This window comes from Catharus ustulatus, chromosome 4, assembly GCF_009819885.2.
Source record: "Catharus ustulatus isolate bCatUst1 chromosome 4, bCatUst1.pri.v2, whole genome shotgun sequence".
NCBI classification, from domain to species: Eukaryota; Metazoa; Chordata; class Aves; order Passeriformes; family Turdidae; genus Catharus; species Catharus ustulatus.
In genome coordinates this window covers 73,278,440-73,294,241 of record NC_046224.1, presented here as the reverse complement: position 1 = coordinate 73,294,241, position 15,802 = coordinate 73,278,440, and the positions used below count along the sequence as shown (strand labels likewise).

At 39.4% G+C, this 15,802-nt stretch overlaps 1 protein-coding gene across 1 annotated transcript in view; it reads left to right on the top strand.

The window, feature by feature from the left end:
* Positions 1-15,802, top strand: part of PIK3C2G (phosphatidylinositol-4-phosphate 3-kinase catalytic subunit type 2 gamma) — a 172,038-nt gene that overhangs the window by 5,884 nt on the left and 150,352 nt on the right. Inside the window, exons 3-7 of the mRNA XM_042779210.1 lie at positions 2,583-2,740; positions 4,602-4,713; positions 10,758-10,944; positions 11,399-11,469; positions 15,604-15,673. Coding sequence (XP_042635144.1) covers positions 2,583-2,740; positions 4,602-4,713; positions 10,758-10,944; positions 11,399-11,469; positions 15,604-15,673 — 598 coding nt within the window. The remainder of the gene's footprint in view (positions 1-2,582; positions 2,741-4,601; positions 4,714-10,757; positions 10,945-11,398; positions 11,470-15,603; positions 15,674-15,802) is intronic.

Here is a 15,802-nt window from a genome sequence, read left to right as displayed (position 1 = left end):
AAATAAGAGCTGGGGGAACTGATTGAGAACAGAATTGCTACATACTGTCATGATGAAAAGTGAGACTTAGCAAGTGACAAAACCTACTTTAATTATACTTCACTGTTACACTTAATAGCCTGAGTTAATGGGATAGAACATTTTTTACTTTCTTAATCTTCTGCAGAAAAGTTAATTGCGTTGAAATCCCAGCACACAAAAAATTACAAGTATTTAGACCATCTGTGCAGATTGATTTTTCTTTTGTAGATATTTGCTGATCACACTTCAAGTTGTCAGCACAAATGCACACTTTTCCCCTCTGGAAAGTAGTTGGAAAATGGATTCCTGATTTTGTCATTAGACGTTAATGAATTGATTTTATTCAAGGTCAGCCAAGGCTTCTTCTCTTTAAAGAAAAAACCCAAAACAACCCAACCAAAAAACCCAGTTTGATGTTGCACTGAAATTAAGAGCAAGTATTTATATATTCAAGTGGAATGGTCACTTCCATACTCACTCACATGTCTCAGTTTCCTTTTCCACAGTTCATCAGCCTGAACCCCAACGCAATTCTACCGTGAGATAGATGCATGAAGGCACATTCCACATGACTGCTTTCCTCCCAGCTATTCAGATTTTTTTAATGTCTAAACATTCTAATTATAAGGAAAGCTTTATATTGATTTTGGATAGATGAGTTTATTTACAGGACTAAAATGAAAAATATGAATAAGACATTCTTGTTTTTCAGGAACTTGTTTTGTGCATGTCATGGGCAAATGCTCTTAAGAACAAAATAAGAACAGCTTTTGCTTTTCTTCTATTAAATAAGTAGAGAAACATTTTTAGGACAAAATATCACTGCAACCAAAAGACCAAAAAAAGACAGAAAGCAAGTAGCACAAGATTCTATTCGTGTAATGCTCGTATAGTACTTCAGTTATGCTTTAGAAGACTCAAACTTTCAAAGTTTTTAGTGTTTTGCCCACCTGCTCAAGCCAGAAACCCTTTAATCACATGAGAATAGTAGATGGCCATAAAGAGGCAACACTCAGAAACTGAATTAGTGTTTTATCTGAAAAGCATTATTTATATGAAAAGCAAATTTGGGTCCCCACATTTGCTAAAATACAAGCAATGGGTATGGAAGGAGATGAGGTTTGCCTAGTTTTGAAATGGGTGCCAGTAAGTTGAGGAGGATTCGTGCCCTGTGTGTGTACATGGCCTGGTGATTTGAGGCTGGATAAAGGGCAGTGAAAGTTTCAAATTATTCAGTCCTTGGCTTTCTTGCAGAAACATGTTACAGGGAAAAGCTGTACCTTGTGCACAAAGAAAATGGACTGACACCAACCACCCAGGTCACCTGAACAGCCTCTGCAGTGTGATGGTTTCTGACCATGAGTATAAATCCACCTTGTTCTGGAGCTAGTCTTGTCAAGCCTCATTTCCTCTCCCCCCACTGAAACATCAAGCCCCCTGGCTTTGCACGATAAGAAATGGGCTGCTTGGCTGAGTTATTAAATTTGGAAGCCTAGGCTCTCCTTATTTTTATTTTTTCCCCCTTTCTGATGCTGTAGAAATGCAGGGCACCAAGGAGCAGTTCGCATGGCTGTTTAAGAGACTTGGGCAGCAGCTCTGAGGCTGGAGGTAACAGAATAATGAAGACTTTTATGTGAGAGAGCTGAGGTTCAAAACACACTTAGTAGAGACATTACAAAGCACTCCCAACTCAGAAGCTTACAAAATACTTCATGAACCAACAAAGAGAAGAGAATGCAGGATGCTTAGTACAGAATGTTTTGGTTTAGCTGCTAAATATTCAGGCCAATTAATGAAATGTAAAGCTTCAGGTAGTACAGTGTGTACCCCTACCTGCAGCTGCAGAGTGTATTTGCTTAAAAAGCAAGTTTAATCCCGGATGAGAGACATAATACCTGTGACCAGAGTTCATTAGGAAATGGGACCTCAGGAGGAATTAGTTTCTGCAAGTCTATGGTAATTGGAAGGAGGAGGGGCAATATATTTTATATTTAATGATATAACAGGGGGACTCAAGGACTGTGACTGCTACTGCATTCTACAGACTTTTACATAAATACCCCGGGCTTTATTAACGAGGGTTTCATATTGGATTTGAGAAAGTTGTGGAAATAGACACTCCTTAAGATTTTGCATAGAAAGCAAGTTCCTGTATTTCTTTTGACCAGATGTCCTGGTTGCAGCTGTCTGTGCATGTGCTGTTGGCTAGTTCTGTGTTAAAACTCACTATTTAAGTACATATTTGAGTTCTATCATTTCTACTAGTGTACACTCAAGCCTCTGTTTAAACTCCTTTTGGTTTCACTGAGGTCAAGCTCAGCAGTGGTTCTGTCAATTCCATCAAGATTTTGCTGATGGTTTCCCTAAAATAACAGACGTAGTTATGTGTGCTGATATGTAGTTATCTCACTAAAGTATGAAAACAGAGTTTGTGTTGCTAACATTTCTCTCCACAGAATTTTATTTCTAACAGCTCTCTATGTATCATCATATGTATCTTGTAGAATTTTTGTTTAGTTCTTATCCTCTTTAGATATAGCATCTTCACATATATTTTACAGAATCAGAAATGCATATCCTGCTTTTGATTTGAAGACAAATACTGGGAAAATCTGGAGTATCACAACAAGGTTCCCAGAGCATATCCTTGGTAGAACAAAATTCGGAATGAGTATTTGGACAGATTTTTCACCATATCCTCTACTTCTTACACAAGATGGTAAGTGATCAAGGTTATGTATAGCTCAGGGGAAGCCCATCAGTCATCAAATGAAAGAAGAAATTCCAAGTAGGTGGGAAGAATAAAGGAGAATAATTAAGAATTGGAAGAGTTTGCCTATGAAGTTTGTGGAGTCTCCAGGATTGGAGATTTTTAAGGTCTTACAAGACAAAATCCTGAACAAGGTGGTCTGAATTCAATGTTGACCCAGCTTTGCAGGGAAAGAGGTTCTTCCCAACCTAGATGATTCTGTCATTAATGACTATGAGCAGCTGCCACTGCTCCTGTGCATCCTGTATCTGTGATTAATGGGAGAATCTTTAATTCCAGCTCTAGTCATTTTTATTTCTGCAACATGCAAAAATAAAAGAAATTAAATCTTATTTCCTGCTCTCTTCCTGTGCTGCTTTATTAAGTCATAGATTTTTTTTGTCTTTTTCTTTTTTCATGAATAGTTTCTTTAGTTTTCAATGAATTATTTGACTGTAACAGGCTGAGAACTAATGATCCTAAATTTGGTTAGACTAGGTAAGCAGTAAGGTTGAAGTAGAAGGAAGAAGTACTCTTTTTTTCCCCATCTAATGTAAAGTATTGTTCAGTTAGGCAAGAATTTTGGCAGAGTAAGGAAAGGAAGATGGACCTACAGAGTGGAAATGAGTGGTACTGGCAAGTTTTGGGCTTTTTGCAATGAGTGACCTGAAAAAAGTGCATGTTACAATTTTAATGCAAGATTTTGTGTCGCTCTTCATTTTCTGGACTGTATAAATTCAGCCAACAAGGACTGTAGTTTACATGTCAAACCAGCAGAGTTCCTTGAAATGGTGAGATCTCAGAAGGCTAAATGATTTAAACTGGTAAAACCAGTAGAAAAATGTGCAATTGAAGTGTCTATTTGAGCAAAAATAACCCCCAGTTTTTCCAAGAAAAGGAACATTTTCAGAAAGAGTTTTTGAACCCATTCAGGCATTTTTTTGTCCCTGGGGAAAACCAACCAAAGCAAAAAGCAAGCTACGGTAACCTACTCTGTTTTATTTCACTTTTGTTTCTGTTATAACCCTCTCCGCTAGAAATGGCAGCTATTCCCTGAAGCTTTCCCATCCCCTTCAATGTAACACCAAATTTATCAGACAAGTTTCTAGGTTATTCACCTATTCTTTACCATTTTTGATCAATTCTTCGAAAATGGACAGAGAAGAAGCGTTTGGCAAATATTAGAAAATGGCTAAAAAAACAGAAGTAGAACTGGAGAAAATTCTCAAAATGCTGAAGTGTTTCTGAACAGCAGGTTGTACAAAATGACATAGAACTTCCTAATTTATAGGGATTATGTATATATTTTTTTATACTATTATCTGGCTACACATGTATTATATAATAAAACATTAGAGTAATGATTTACTTCTTCGTTATGGCTAAAAGGGTGTGCATAGCAGAAACAATGCCAAGTAACATTCTGGAGCCTTTTTGTGTCATGTCTACAGAGTCAACTTTTGCACCATTGGAAATGTACCAAAATATTAATCAGAAAAACAAAAAAAAAATCAAAAAGAATGCCATTTGTCTGTTTCTTTCCTCCTGGGAATCTTGCTCATCTTTTCTTCATTCCAGCTGCCCAACAAATTGTTCATTTCCTCTAAATGGACATAGGTTCCGTGTCAGGAAGAATATTCAAAGCAAAATTAAAAAAAAAAAAAATTAAAACCAAGTGTGCCTTGATCTAATTCCTCATGATGGAGCTAGACTGCAGCAGTTTAAGGAGTAACAGAAAAAATCCCAAAAACCTTATTTTCTTTGTTCAAGTATGTAGCCTGCAATTCTTTAGCAAGCTACTATTAATTTTCCTTGCTATCTTTATTTACAGCTGGCTGTATCACTCACGACTTAATTGTGGAGATCCTCCGTGTCGCAAATCAATACCCAGCCCGGGAGGAATGGCTGCTGAGTGTTTATGGGGCTGATGAATTCTTACAAAAGTAAGTACCTCATTAAGCCAGGAGCCATGTAAACAGAGCCACGGGGAGAGCAAGGGTGTCAGGCTCCAAACACTCCATGTGTAGTTCCTGAAAGTTCTGAACAAGTGGTGCCTGTGCTCTGCAGAGAGGATGGTGTGCAAAGATTCAAATCCTCCTTTATGGAAGCTTTGTGCAGCTGTTAATTGTTTGACTCCTCTGTCCTTCTGTTTCTCATCTGTGACACAAGGATGATGCTCCTTCCACTGTCTCGTAGGGGAGTTATGTTGCCTAGGAAGGCTGACCTGGAAGAGAGACCAGACAGAGTAATAGGAATAAAACAGGAATTTACTGAAAGGATCCACCTTGGGCAGTGCAAGAGCTTGGCTACACCCAAATCAAATCCAAGGTGGATCCTGGTCACGAGTTTTTACACTTTTGTAAGTTTTGTTTCATCTACACATTGGGGTCGATTATCCAACCACAGCCCCAGGCTATGAAGTCTCAGCCCCTGGCTTTTACCCCCTTTCCCTCACTGTTGTTTCTGCTTTTTGGGTACTAGTTGTCCTTGATTCTCCAGCTGGGAAGGAATTGTTTTGTCCAATCACGCTGTGAAGAGAACTTAGTAACACCTAACATGAAGTTTCAGAGTTACACCCTGAGCAGCAGAGATTCTGAAAAATATAAAAGCTAAAACCTGAGGCATCATTATAAGCAAAGCCGCAAAGGGGGAAATTACCAAAGAGAGGAGAAACAGAATTATGCAGCTGAAAGATTTTTCTTCATATCCAGTTGCAGTAGTAGCAAAACAAATGAAGTCAGCACTGTGGTGCTGAATGCAAGTTAAAAACACATTAAACATACAAGCAGATCTTTCTGAATGCACATAGTTGACAAGTAGGGAAATAAATGCTCTAGTTCACATTAATCCAGGTAAGCACCACTGAACTCAGCTAGTTGTTTTTTTGCCCTGAGGCAGCTGAAATTCAGGTGTCAGCCAAAGCAGCAGACTGTGTTGAAGCAGCTGAAGTGCAGGCACTTGTCAGCTGGGCTTTGTGGACACCAGCTCTCAGCAGAAGGGTTGGCAGTGCTCTGTGGTACCACGTTAAGCTGGCACTGCAGGAATCACAGCTCATCTGTTTGAGGTGTAAAACGTGTTAGGTAAAACAGTAGACATCTATAATTGGAAGGGAAGATTTTAGAAGCAGTCATATTTACAGTAAAGTGTAAAAATTACCTGAAGGAGCCTAGAACAGGTCAGTTTGATTAATCAAAGTACAGTGTTTGTGAGAACAAATGTCACACTGTGTAAGATAGCTTTGCTCTGTACCCGTCTTGAGTGCTTCTACCCTTATCCAGGCACATAGGCCAAAAGTTCAGATGTTCACAGTGAGTTACAGCTGGCAACTGTAATGCCAGGATTGCCTCTTCAACATTTCTAAGCCCACTGTTCTCTCATTCCAGTCTTGGTAAAGCAGGAGCTGAAACAGCAAAGTGCTGTGCTAATCATTAGAACACCTGAAGCACCAAGGAGAGAACCAGGTCATACATAGATCTGTTGGTTACAGAACAAGACCAGGGATTTTTTTATTATTATTATTTTTATTTTTATATTTTTTCAAGATGCTCTTCTGATTTCAAAGAAATTGCTAAAAAATGGAAATAGTGAACCATTGTATTGTGAGTGAGCTCAGTGCAGTATGTCCTGAAGAGTTTTGTTTTCATTGCTGGGGAGAATGCATCAAGAGCAGACACTTTAAATTCCTGCACTTGTACAATCTCTGCACGTCTCATTAGCAGTGAAACAAGGTCAATAATGTTCTTAGCTTTCTTACTTTACTCTGTCACTGTCATTCAGGAAGAACTGAGCTGCATTTCTAACTTCAGCAGCTTGTAATTCTATATTGTGCTGTTAAATTCTGCTTCCTTTCTTCTGCCTCCTCAGCGGAGCCCTGGATCAGAAATTCAAAACCCCAGACCCTAAGGATCCCTTGGGTGCGTTAACAAGGCCTGAGGAGCTGCCTCAGGGTGAATTTTTTCCTGTGTGTGGGCTATCTTCAAGTGCAAATTGGTTTCCTCCCAGTGCTGCTAACAGAGTGATGTGATGCACTTCGTGCACAGTTCTTCCCCAGAAAAGTGTTTGGAGTCCGTTCACGGATGAGTTCCAGTAGAAGTTCCCCAAGTTCTAAGACAGCAAAGGGAATAAACACTCTGCTGCTCCTGCTGCCTGTAATCCAGGAAAAAAACCCTCAAGTGAAGCCCAAAAAATGATTTGATGAATTGCTCTCAGAACAGAGCGTTTTAGTGAAGCACACAGCTCTGTCAAGGTTTGTCAAAAGCTTTCATTTACTGTTATATTGCCTTGTATTAATGAGCACTGCACTCCACCTCCTGCAGAAGCACCTGGAAGACTTGATGATTTTTAGAATCCATTTAGCTTTGAATGAGACGAGGAGGAAAAAATACCTCTGTGCTAATGACCATTACACTCACACCTGCAGATTTCACCATTGCAGAGATACTTGGGCTCACATTCTGCCTGACTCATAACTACGTCAGATTTCCAATATCCACAGTTTAAAGATATCAGAAGATAGCATATAGATTGCAGGTCAGTCTGTAATTAATAGAGCCATCTGTAGAATTCTGATTTGGAATATCTTTTGTTTTCTGGTCTTCAAGTTCACTGTTGCCATTTACTGTGGGAAACCCGACCTTGCTGCAACCTTGCAGGCTTTCTTTTTCATCCCATCAAACAAACCTAGATCCACCTTTAAATCTTGCTCTCACACTTTCCTACCTTTCCTTGGATTTAAAATGGATACCCCTAAATATGATTTTATGATGCCTTTCATGGAAAATATTATATAAAAGTAAATTGCATTGCAATTAAACACCTTGTGTCAAATAACTCCCGGTTCTTAATGACAGCAGCTAGCCAAAACCAACCCTTCTCATGTGTCAGCAGTGACTCAATCCTTCATTTTCAGAAAAACAGGCCACAGGCTAAGGTCATCCTGAAATGCCTAATAAAACAAAACATATGAATATATATAAGAATATAGACATTTTTAAAAAATCTTTATTATTTCATTGATGTGTGTACTAGCAATAGGTTGCAGTAATGTAGATCAACAAAGGAACATAGCACAAAAATACTTATAAGCTTTATTTCTAAACTTCCTTTTATTCTAAGATGTCAGAGTATTTAAAGTTCCATCCACACTCTCACATGGTATAATTTCCTACCTTATTGCCTTGCAGTTTAGCCACCACAGTGAGCAGGGGAATGGAATTGAAAAATCTAAATGCTTATCTTTTCTTCTAATATGCTTGCCTGTGACCTTATTGATGACTTTTTTTTGTCTTACTAATTCTGTTCTCTGTGAATTGAAACCTAAATAAAAATTGGTTTTCACTCAAAGTGAAGTTTAAGCTATTAATTATAGACTGACAAAGACATAATCATGCAGATTGAAATCATAAGAAGCAAACACTTTTGGATGAATATGTTCTGTGTGAAAAATAAACTTAATTTTCTCTTGTCTCTGCAGATTAAATTTCTCATTCAGAGATGCTACTAGCTGAGTTACTTAAAAAAATAGCGTGATTGAACTGCATTAAGATTTGGACCTTATAGCACATCAGAGAACCTTGCTGTGGGGAAGCAAGCAGTGAGGGAGTCTCAAGTAATGGGGATTTTCCCTTTCTTGTATTTCGATATTTGGTCTCATATTTAGATATTTTAGAGACCACAGGCAAGTCACTTGGACCTGTCATTACCCTGTCTCCTACAGACAAAGACTGCATTTCTCTTCATGGCATTCTCATCAGAGCTGTGTTCTCCATATAATTTCAGCAACATAAAAGAAAAAGGGGAAAATGTTGAGCTAACAAGGTTGTACAACTTTCGTTTTTGTTTCCTATACAGAGCTCAGAGTGCTGTAAACCAGTTACTAATAATCATGTTATCCTCCAAAGGGGATACATTACTTTTATCTTAGTTGTACTGGTACAGTAGCAATCTGCCTGGGGTACAGCTAAAATGTAGTTTGTCAATGTGTGACAAAGCTACACTTCTATTTCTTGTAGTGCACTTTTCATCTAGACCAGCTTTCCACATTATTTTGTTGAGGCATTAATCCATTTTGTCTAGTCACTTGTGTAACAATAGCTGTCAAAACTTTTCTCTTTGTATTTGTGCAAATTAAAACCATTCATGAAGCCAACTGCATGGCCACTTCTGCTTGCAGGGTTTCAGGCAGCATTGCTGTGTCAATAAAGACTTGGCTGATGGATAGTATCTGCTTGACACAGCAGAAAATAACACAAACCACTCATGTAAAAGCAGTTGTAATAACAAAATTAAGTTTCTCTTGGTGTAGCTTGTTTTGCCTGGAAGCATGGAGAAATTATACTTGGACTTTGAAAAGGGATTTGAGAAGGGTTTAGCTGGAACAGGGAGATGCTTTTCACCATTACAGGGATTTCGCTCTGTTGGTGTTCACTTCTCCCACTCTTACATCTGTACTTTCTGCTCTTGAAATCAAAAAATTTTGTAACTCCGTGGTGGCACTTGCAAAAGTGATCCTTGTTTTAGGTATTTTTCTCAGATGGAAATGGTTTTGTCCCTTGTGATGTTTAATATCTTTGTTAAAAACAAAAATCCTATGTATACATTTACAACTTTTGTAACCTCAGTGGAGAGTCTGTACTGCACTCAGCTACAGTGTAGTGTGAGTGCAGGACATTTACAAGATGTATAAATTCCCTGTAATTGTGCTGAATGGCAGTTACATTTAAGTTTACCCATTCATTTATGCTGAAAACTTCTGCTGCCATATGAGAGATGAGTCTCATCTAAATCATACTTTCCATGATTTATTCATAGATGAGCATTCTGGGTTTGGGGTTTCTTTAGTTGTTTTGTTTTGTTTTGTTTTTTTTTAACTAAATCCAGCCATTTTTATTCAGATATTCCATCAAAAGCCCTTTTAGGTAGAAATACAGTTTACATTTAAATTCTGAGTTTTTCATGACCCTTGACACGCCAAAAAAAAAATAACATCTTTTCTTCATGGCCCAGGGAGTTCTGAAACAACTTGCCATACTGTAAAACTGTATAAATATGGAATATCTCTTTTTGTGCTTTTGCGGCTGATGGCTCAACAAAGGCTCCTGAATCTAAATGAACACACACCTAAGTTACAACTGATGATGCATACTAACTTGTGTTGGTGATGAATTTACCTTTGTGAAAACCATTGTTGTTTTTCCATTAATCCCAAAAGACTTTTTCAAATGTAGAGATGTTTGCCTCAACCTTGAAATTTTTTTTTAAATATTTCATCTCTTTAAAACAAGATGTGAAGGGGAAAAATGAAATTATTTTTGGTCCAAGTAATTTTAAGAGTGACAAACCAAGGCAGTGTTCTAAGTTAGGAAAGATTGCCAAGAGTGGTAAATTGAAAGAGGCAAATCATCTGGATCATCTTTGACCAGCAGCTTAGTTTGTAGGATCCACGCCAGCTGAGTGACTCTGAACTTAGCTGACACATGATTTGAAAAAGGAAAAGATTACTTCAGCTTCTGCCACCCCTGTGTGAGCTGCACAAAATGAAAACTTTGAGTTCTTTGAGAATCAAGAGTCACCTGTCTTGATTTGTGTGACTTTTGAGTTGGGTGTCAGACAATACAAGTCATTCTGCAGTGGTGCATTCATAACCAGAACTGTTTGGGTTTAAAGAATATGCAGAAATAATCTCAAGGTTTGGGAACACGTGCAGTTTGTCAAGGATTTTGCTTCTCTGTGTCCTTGTTGGTCTGTTTCAGAATTTAATGGTCAATGATACAACTAAGAAATTATTATTTGTTTTACTAGAAAACATGCCAGCACCAACCCCATCAATTTCCACAGAAGTAGGTGCCAAGAACAGGTTTTATATTATTCAGTCTTCTTTGCACTTGCAATTTAAACTACTGGTGTTTTTAGGAGAGGTTGCAAGGAAAAAAGAAGGAAGTGGCAAGCAAAGATAACCATTTATTTGTTATTTTCCCCCAAAATGCAGCAACTGTACCTTGGGAAGCCATGAAATTCTTCGCAAGGCCAGCACCTGCATCCAGCTCTGCCTGCACCACACTGGTGACTTGAAGCCAAGCTTGGCTAGAACGGTGAGTAGCCTTCTTTTCTTCCCCTTTCCTCCAGCATCCCTGAAGGAAAGATACTCCACCAACCCTTTTACAGAGCAACCTGCAGTAATAATGGAAGAGAGATTATTTGCTTTTCTGAGAATGCATATATTATTGCTGAACTGCAGTGAAATGTCCTGGGGCGCATTTGTGCTTTGTTCCTGTACTTACATCTAGTGAGCAGCTGTAGAGAACACATGACTGAAAAATAGCAAGGGTTACTGATAATGGCAAAGAGCAGGAGCAGTTTTTGAGGTGGAACAAGTCACAGACAGAGCTTTTCCCAAGCTCCAGAGCATGCTTGTGACAGGGCACTGGAAAAGAAAGGAGAGGTTCTGCACCCAGGCAGGAGTGACAGCAAGTCTATCATGATCAGAAAAAAAGCCAATAGAGCAGGCAGATGCTGCGCCTTGAAAGCTGCAGTGAAGATCCTGGCTTTGGAAAATACCGTGTCAATCTCTCCAATGTACACTCTCCTTTATCAGAATAATATATGTCACTGTACACCTCTCTTCCACAGTGTGGGGATGACCAAAGAAGGTTCTGTGTGAATGAGCTCTTAGAAGACATTTGTGCCTGGAGATTGGTTTGGTAAGCTGGTGTTCAGCAGTATGTATGATTGTAATTGTTTTTATTTGTAGGAAGTCTCCTTGCATCAAAGAGCAATTCTAAGAACCACTGGGGATGATACCAAAGAGAAAGACAATTGTTTCAATATTTCTGACTTTTTATTTTCATACCATAGTTGTTGCTTAGCAAAAAATCAATATTTTTTGGATCTGGGTAGTTTTTCTCAATTATCTCCTTTTCATATTACTGAAGTTTTCATTAAAATGTTCGTATTTCCCAAAGATTCCCATGATTGAAGGTGTCATGGTTTTCATGTGTGCAATGCTGTTAGAGAATTTTTGAGATTAAATACTGTAAAAATAATAGGCTTGCTCTTCATTAGGACTATATTTTCACAGTTCAGCGATTTTTAAACTTTTTTTTTTTTTTTTTTTTTTTTTTTTTTTTTTAATGTTCAGGCTAACAATGCCGAGCCTTTAACTTGGCAGTCAAAGTGAAGCTGATTGTAAAGCCAACCTGTGATGGACAAACACTTAATGAGATAGATTCCTTATTCACCTTTAATTATATGCCATTTAGATAAATTCCACTTTTACATAAAAAAGCTGTTGACACTTTTTGCCATGTCTTTCACCCCTGTGTTATAAAGTACTTTGCCAATAATAATAAACTTAGATGACACACCTGTCATTTAGCAGATGGAGGAGATGGAGGAGAACAGACTCATTTGAGGTGGGAGCCTGGTGCTTACTGAGGACCCATCTGGCTTTCTAGGAGCATGGCCCAAATTTCCAAAATTCTGGTCCTTGCTATAAAGAGATCAGTAGAAGAAATGCATTTTACATGTATTTGTATTTTATAGATGACAAGTGTATGAAATTTAGCACAGAGTACAGAGGATGTCTGCAGGACAGGAGCTAAGCAAGACTCTCTTGTCTTTTCAAACTCTTTTTTTTTTTTTCCAAAAACTTTTCAAAACTCTTGTGCCATATTGACTTGCTAAAAGCTGAAAAAATCTCCTTGACATCAAAGCAGTACTAAATGTTCATGGGTTGGTTAGGCTTGCCATATTTATGCACAGCTATAATGATCCACAAGTATCAAATATGTCTGTGATAAGATATAGGTATTATTAGTTATCTGGTGGACAAAGACTCAGGATAGTGTTAGTAGAGGTATTTCAATCATTATTATAACTTGCTGGATGGGTTTCCTATTAATGATGTGAAATTATGGCTACAGTAGTTTCACGAATACAAGCCGCACAGATTATAAGCCGCACTTCCGGTGCCTCGACAATGTTGCTGTCTTTGTCAATAGATAAGCCGCACCCCGAATATTAGCCGCACTTTCGTTCGTCGCGAGAATCCGTGCGCAGCTTTCACAAATTGGCCAATTAGTAACAGGATCGTGGCATAGCGGGCTTTACTGGCTCGGGGCGGGGCCAGGAAGGCTCGGCCCGCTCATGGTTGCCGACGGGGCCGGCCGGGTGGTGCTGCAGCCGCCGCCGGGCTCACTGGCCCCCCTCTCCCGTCAGCACCACCTTGCTGCCGCGTTTGCTCGCCCTGCCGGCAGGGCTGCCACCGCCGCCGCCAGGCTCGCCGGCTGCCCCCTCCCGTCTGCACCGCCGCCGCGTTTCCTCGCCCTGGCCGACACTGCAGGCCCCCGCACCGCCGGGCTCTCCCACGCTGCTGGCCCCGATTCTGCTGGGCTTCCCCCGCTGCCAGGCAGCCCCACCCGCTGGCCTTCCTGCTTCTGCCATGCTCCCCTGCACTGCTAGCCCCAGTTCTCCCGGGCTCCCCCGCCCTGCTGGCCCGGGCTCTGCCGCCCCCCCTGCCCCGCCCTGCTGGCTCAGGCTCAGCCGCCCGCCCCCCGCACTGCTGGCCCCGCCTCTGCCAGGCTTTCCCACCTCAGCCGGGGCCGACCGGGCTCCAGCTTGGCTTGGGGCTGCCGCGGGCTCTCACTTCCGTGTTGGCAGATTTTAGAATTTTGTTCATGTATTAGCCGCCCTCGAATATTAGCCGCACTTCCGGGTTTCCACCAAACTTTGGTCAAATTGGTGCGGCTTGTATTCGTGAAATTACTGTACTTTAAACTGAAAATTCTCCAGGGTACAATAAACTGATGGAAAATATGCTAATTTTTTGAACCAGCATTGTAATTTAGGAAATTATTCTGCAATCTGCATTTTGACTAACCATGCTAATAAACATGCCCACCTGTATGGAAAAAGACAACAAGGCAAGCTCATATGTTCTGATATATTTTCGAGCTGTGAAAAATTTGTTATGGCTGAAGACTCGGTCAAAGCAGAGCAACAACTTGTACTAGCTATGATTTAACAGGATTACAGGAGGAATTTCCAGGCAGCTGCTCCACACACAAACTGCCTGGCCAGATAAAGCCAGTGCAGATTGGAAATAAAAAGCTCTAAAGGCTAAACTACCTGCAGGAGGAAGTGAATAGTTGCCATCTCCAGGGAAGGCCACCTAACTTTTTTCTGTTCTGTGTGTTATTTCAATGCAGTGAGATCCTCTTCTTGCCATGCAATATAGATAATGAAAATCTAATCATATACCATGGAACCGTATTTTGGGGTCTAGTTGCAATTCTAAATTCTGATTGCTCAGTTAGGCCAACTAAAATACATGAGGGCACATACAGTCTCTCTGTAAATAGTTGATTTGCTTTGAAACTCTGGAAAAAATCAAAATACTCTTGGGACTTCCAGCTACCAGCCTGCAATGGTGATGGAAGAGTGGGGGGAAATTTCTTCTAAGCCTTTGAAGAAGAACCTTAATAAAAGATCAGTGTAGTATATTATAGTAGAATTTAAAAGGCAATAATAAAGTGATAGAGTAAAACAAACAACAAAGAAGTAATTTAAATTTCATTTTCCACTTTTTCATATAAACTTGAGCAAACCCCAACTACCTGTGATGGCCATTAAGGTAACAACATGTTCCTTTTACTAATCAGTGGGCTAGGAAAGGTGTAAAACTGGGAATTAAGGTTTTCCTGTCCTTTCCTGATGATTTGACCCTACAGAGGTGGCTGACAGCAGGTCACAGCCAGGTCATTGCTATCTTAGCAATCACAGGCACTTGCTTTTGTTTTGTTCCAGCTGACAAATGAAAAACAGCAAGAATTTCACAGTGCTTGAAACACAGAAAATTACACAAATGCTTCTTAAAAGCAAAAATCTGAATCTGGTTATCTGTTGGAGCCTGTGGCTCTAAAAGTGTGAGATTTACAGCTGAAGCATCAGTTGAAGAGTTCAGTGTAGAGAGGTGCATGCTCCTCTTCATAATCTTAATCAATTTAGTGAAGCTTTGGTAAGACTCAGCGATCTGCCTGTACAAATTTTGTGGCAGCTTCTGCAGCATGACTAAGGCAGAGAGCAATAGAGTGGTGTATGGCTGTCTGCAGAAGTAAAACAAATTCCCAGTTTAGGAAATGCTATGGAAAAGGCAGCTGCTGAAACAGTTTGAGCATGTAGACTTGAGAACTGCATGCAAAATAAGTTTCATGGATTATGTAGCAATGCTGCCCTGTTTTATAACATACTTTTGTATTGTGACTTAGCCTGTACTTTGGAAGTATCATGATTTTCCAGATATTGTGCAGATGTTTTATCTGATTCTATGCAACGTAAGTCTGTGAAGTGATTGAGAAGGAAGGCATTGGATCATAAAATCATAGAGATTGGAAAAGACCTTTATGATCATCAGGTTAAGCTGTAAGAATGCAGCATGTACTTGAGTCCATCCTTCTTTTAGGTAATATTTAAGCACTTGCTTAACCATGGAGTAAAATAAATGGGAAGTGAATTTCAATGGATATTGAAACAGCAAATCGCTTATTGGAGTTCTTTAACTTGGGAAACTTGTATCTTCATGTGTAAGTAGACTTTTTGCATCTATTCTTTGTGGCAAATGACTACGAAAAAACCCAAGGACACCCAGGCTGTTACACAATGTCTACATACACACTTGGCTTTATTTTATACTAGTATAAAATCAGTGTCTAATTATTTCAAGTGTCTAGAATGTGGGAAAAAACAAACAAACAAAAAACAAAAAACAATCCCAAACCTGTTCTCTTTATCTAATTCTTATTAACTTGATGCTGTTTCCTTTTTTTCCTGGTTCCTAGGCAGAACCTTGTCTCCGTTATTATGAACTACAGAGGTCAAGTGGAATATCTGCTGCAAAATGAGGTATTTGTTTTCAGTTTGTTACACCAGAAAAGCATTAACTTCTACATGAAAGGTATCTAATTATTAATCTGTTTTAGATGCAATTAAAGAGGACTTTTAATTAAGTCTGCTTAATCTGACTTTGAAAGAATATAA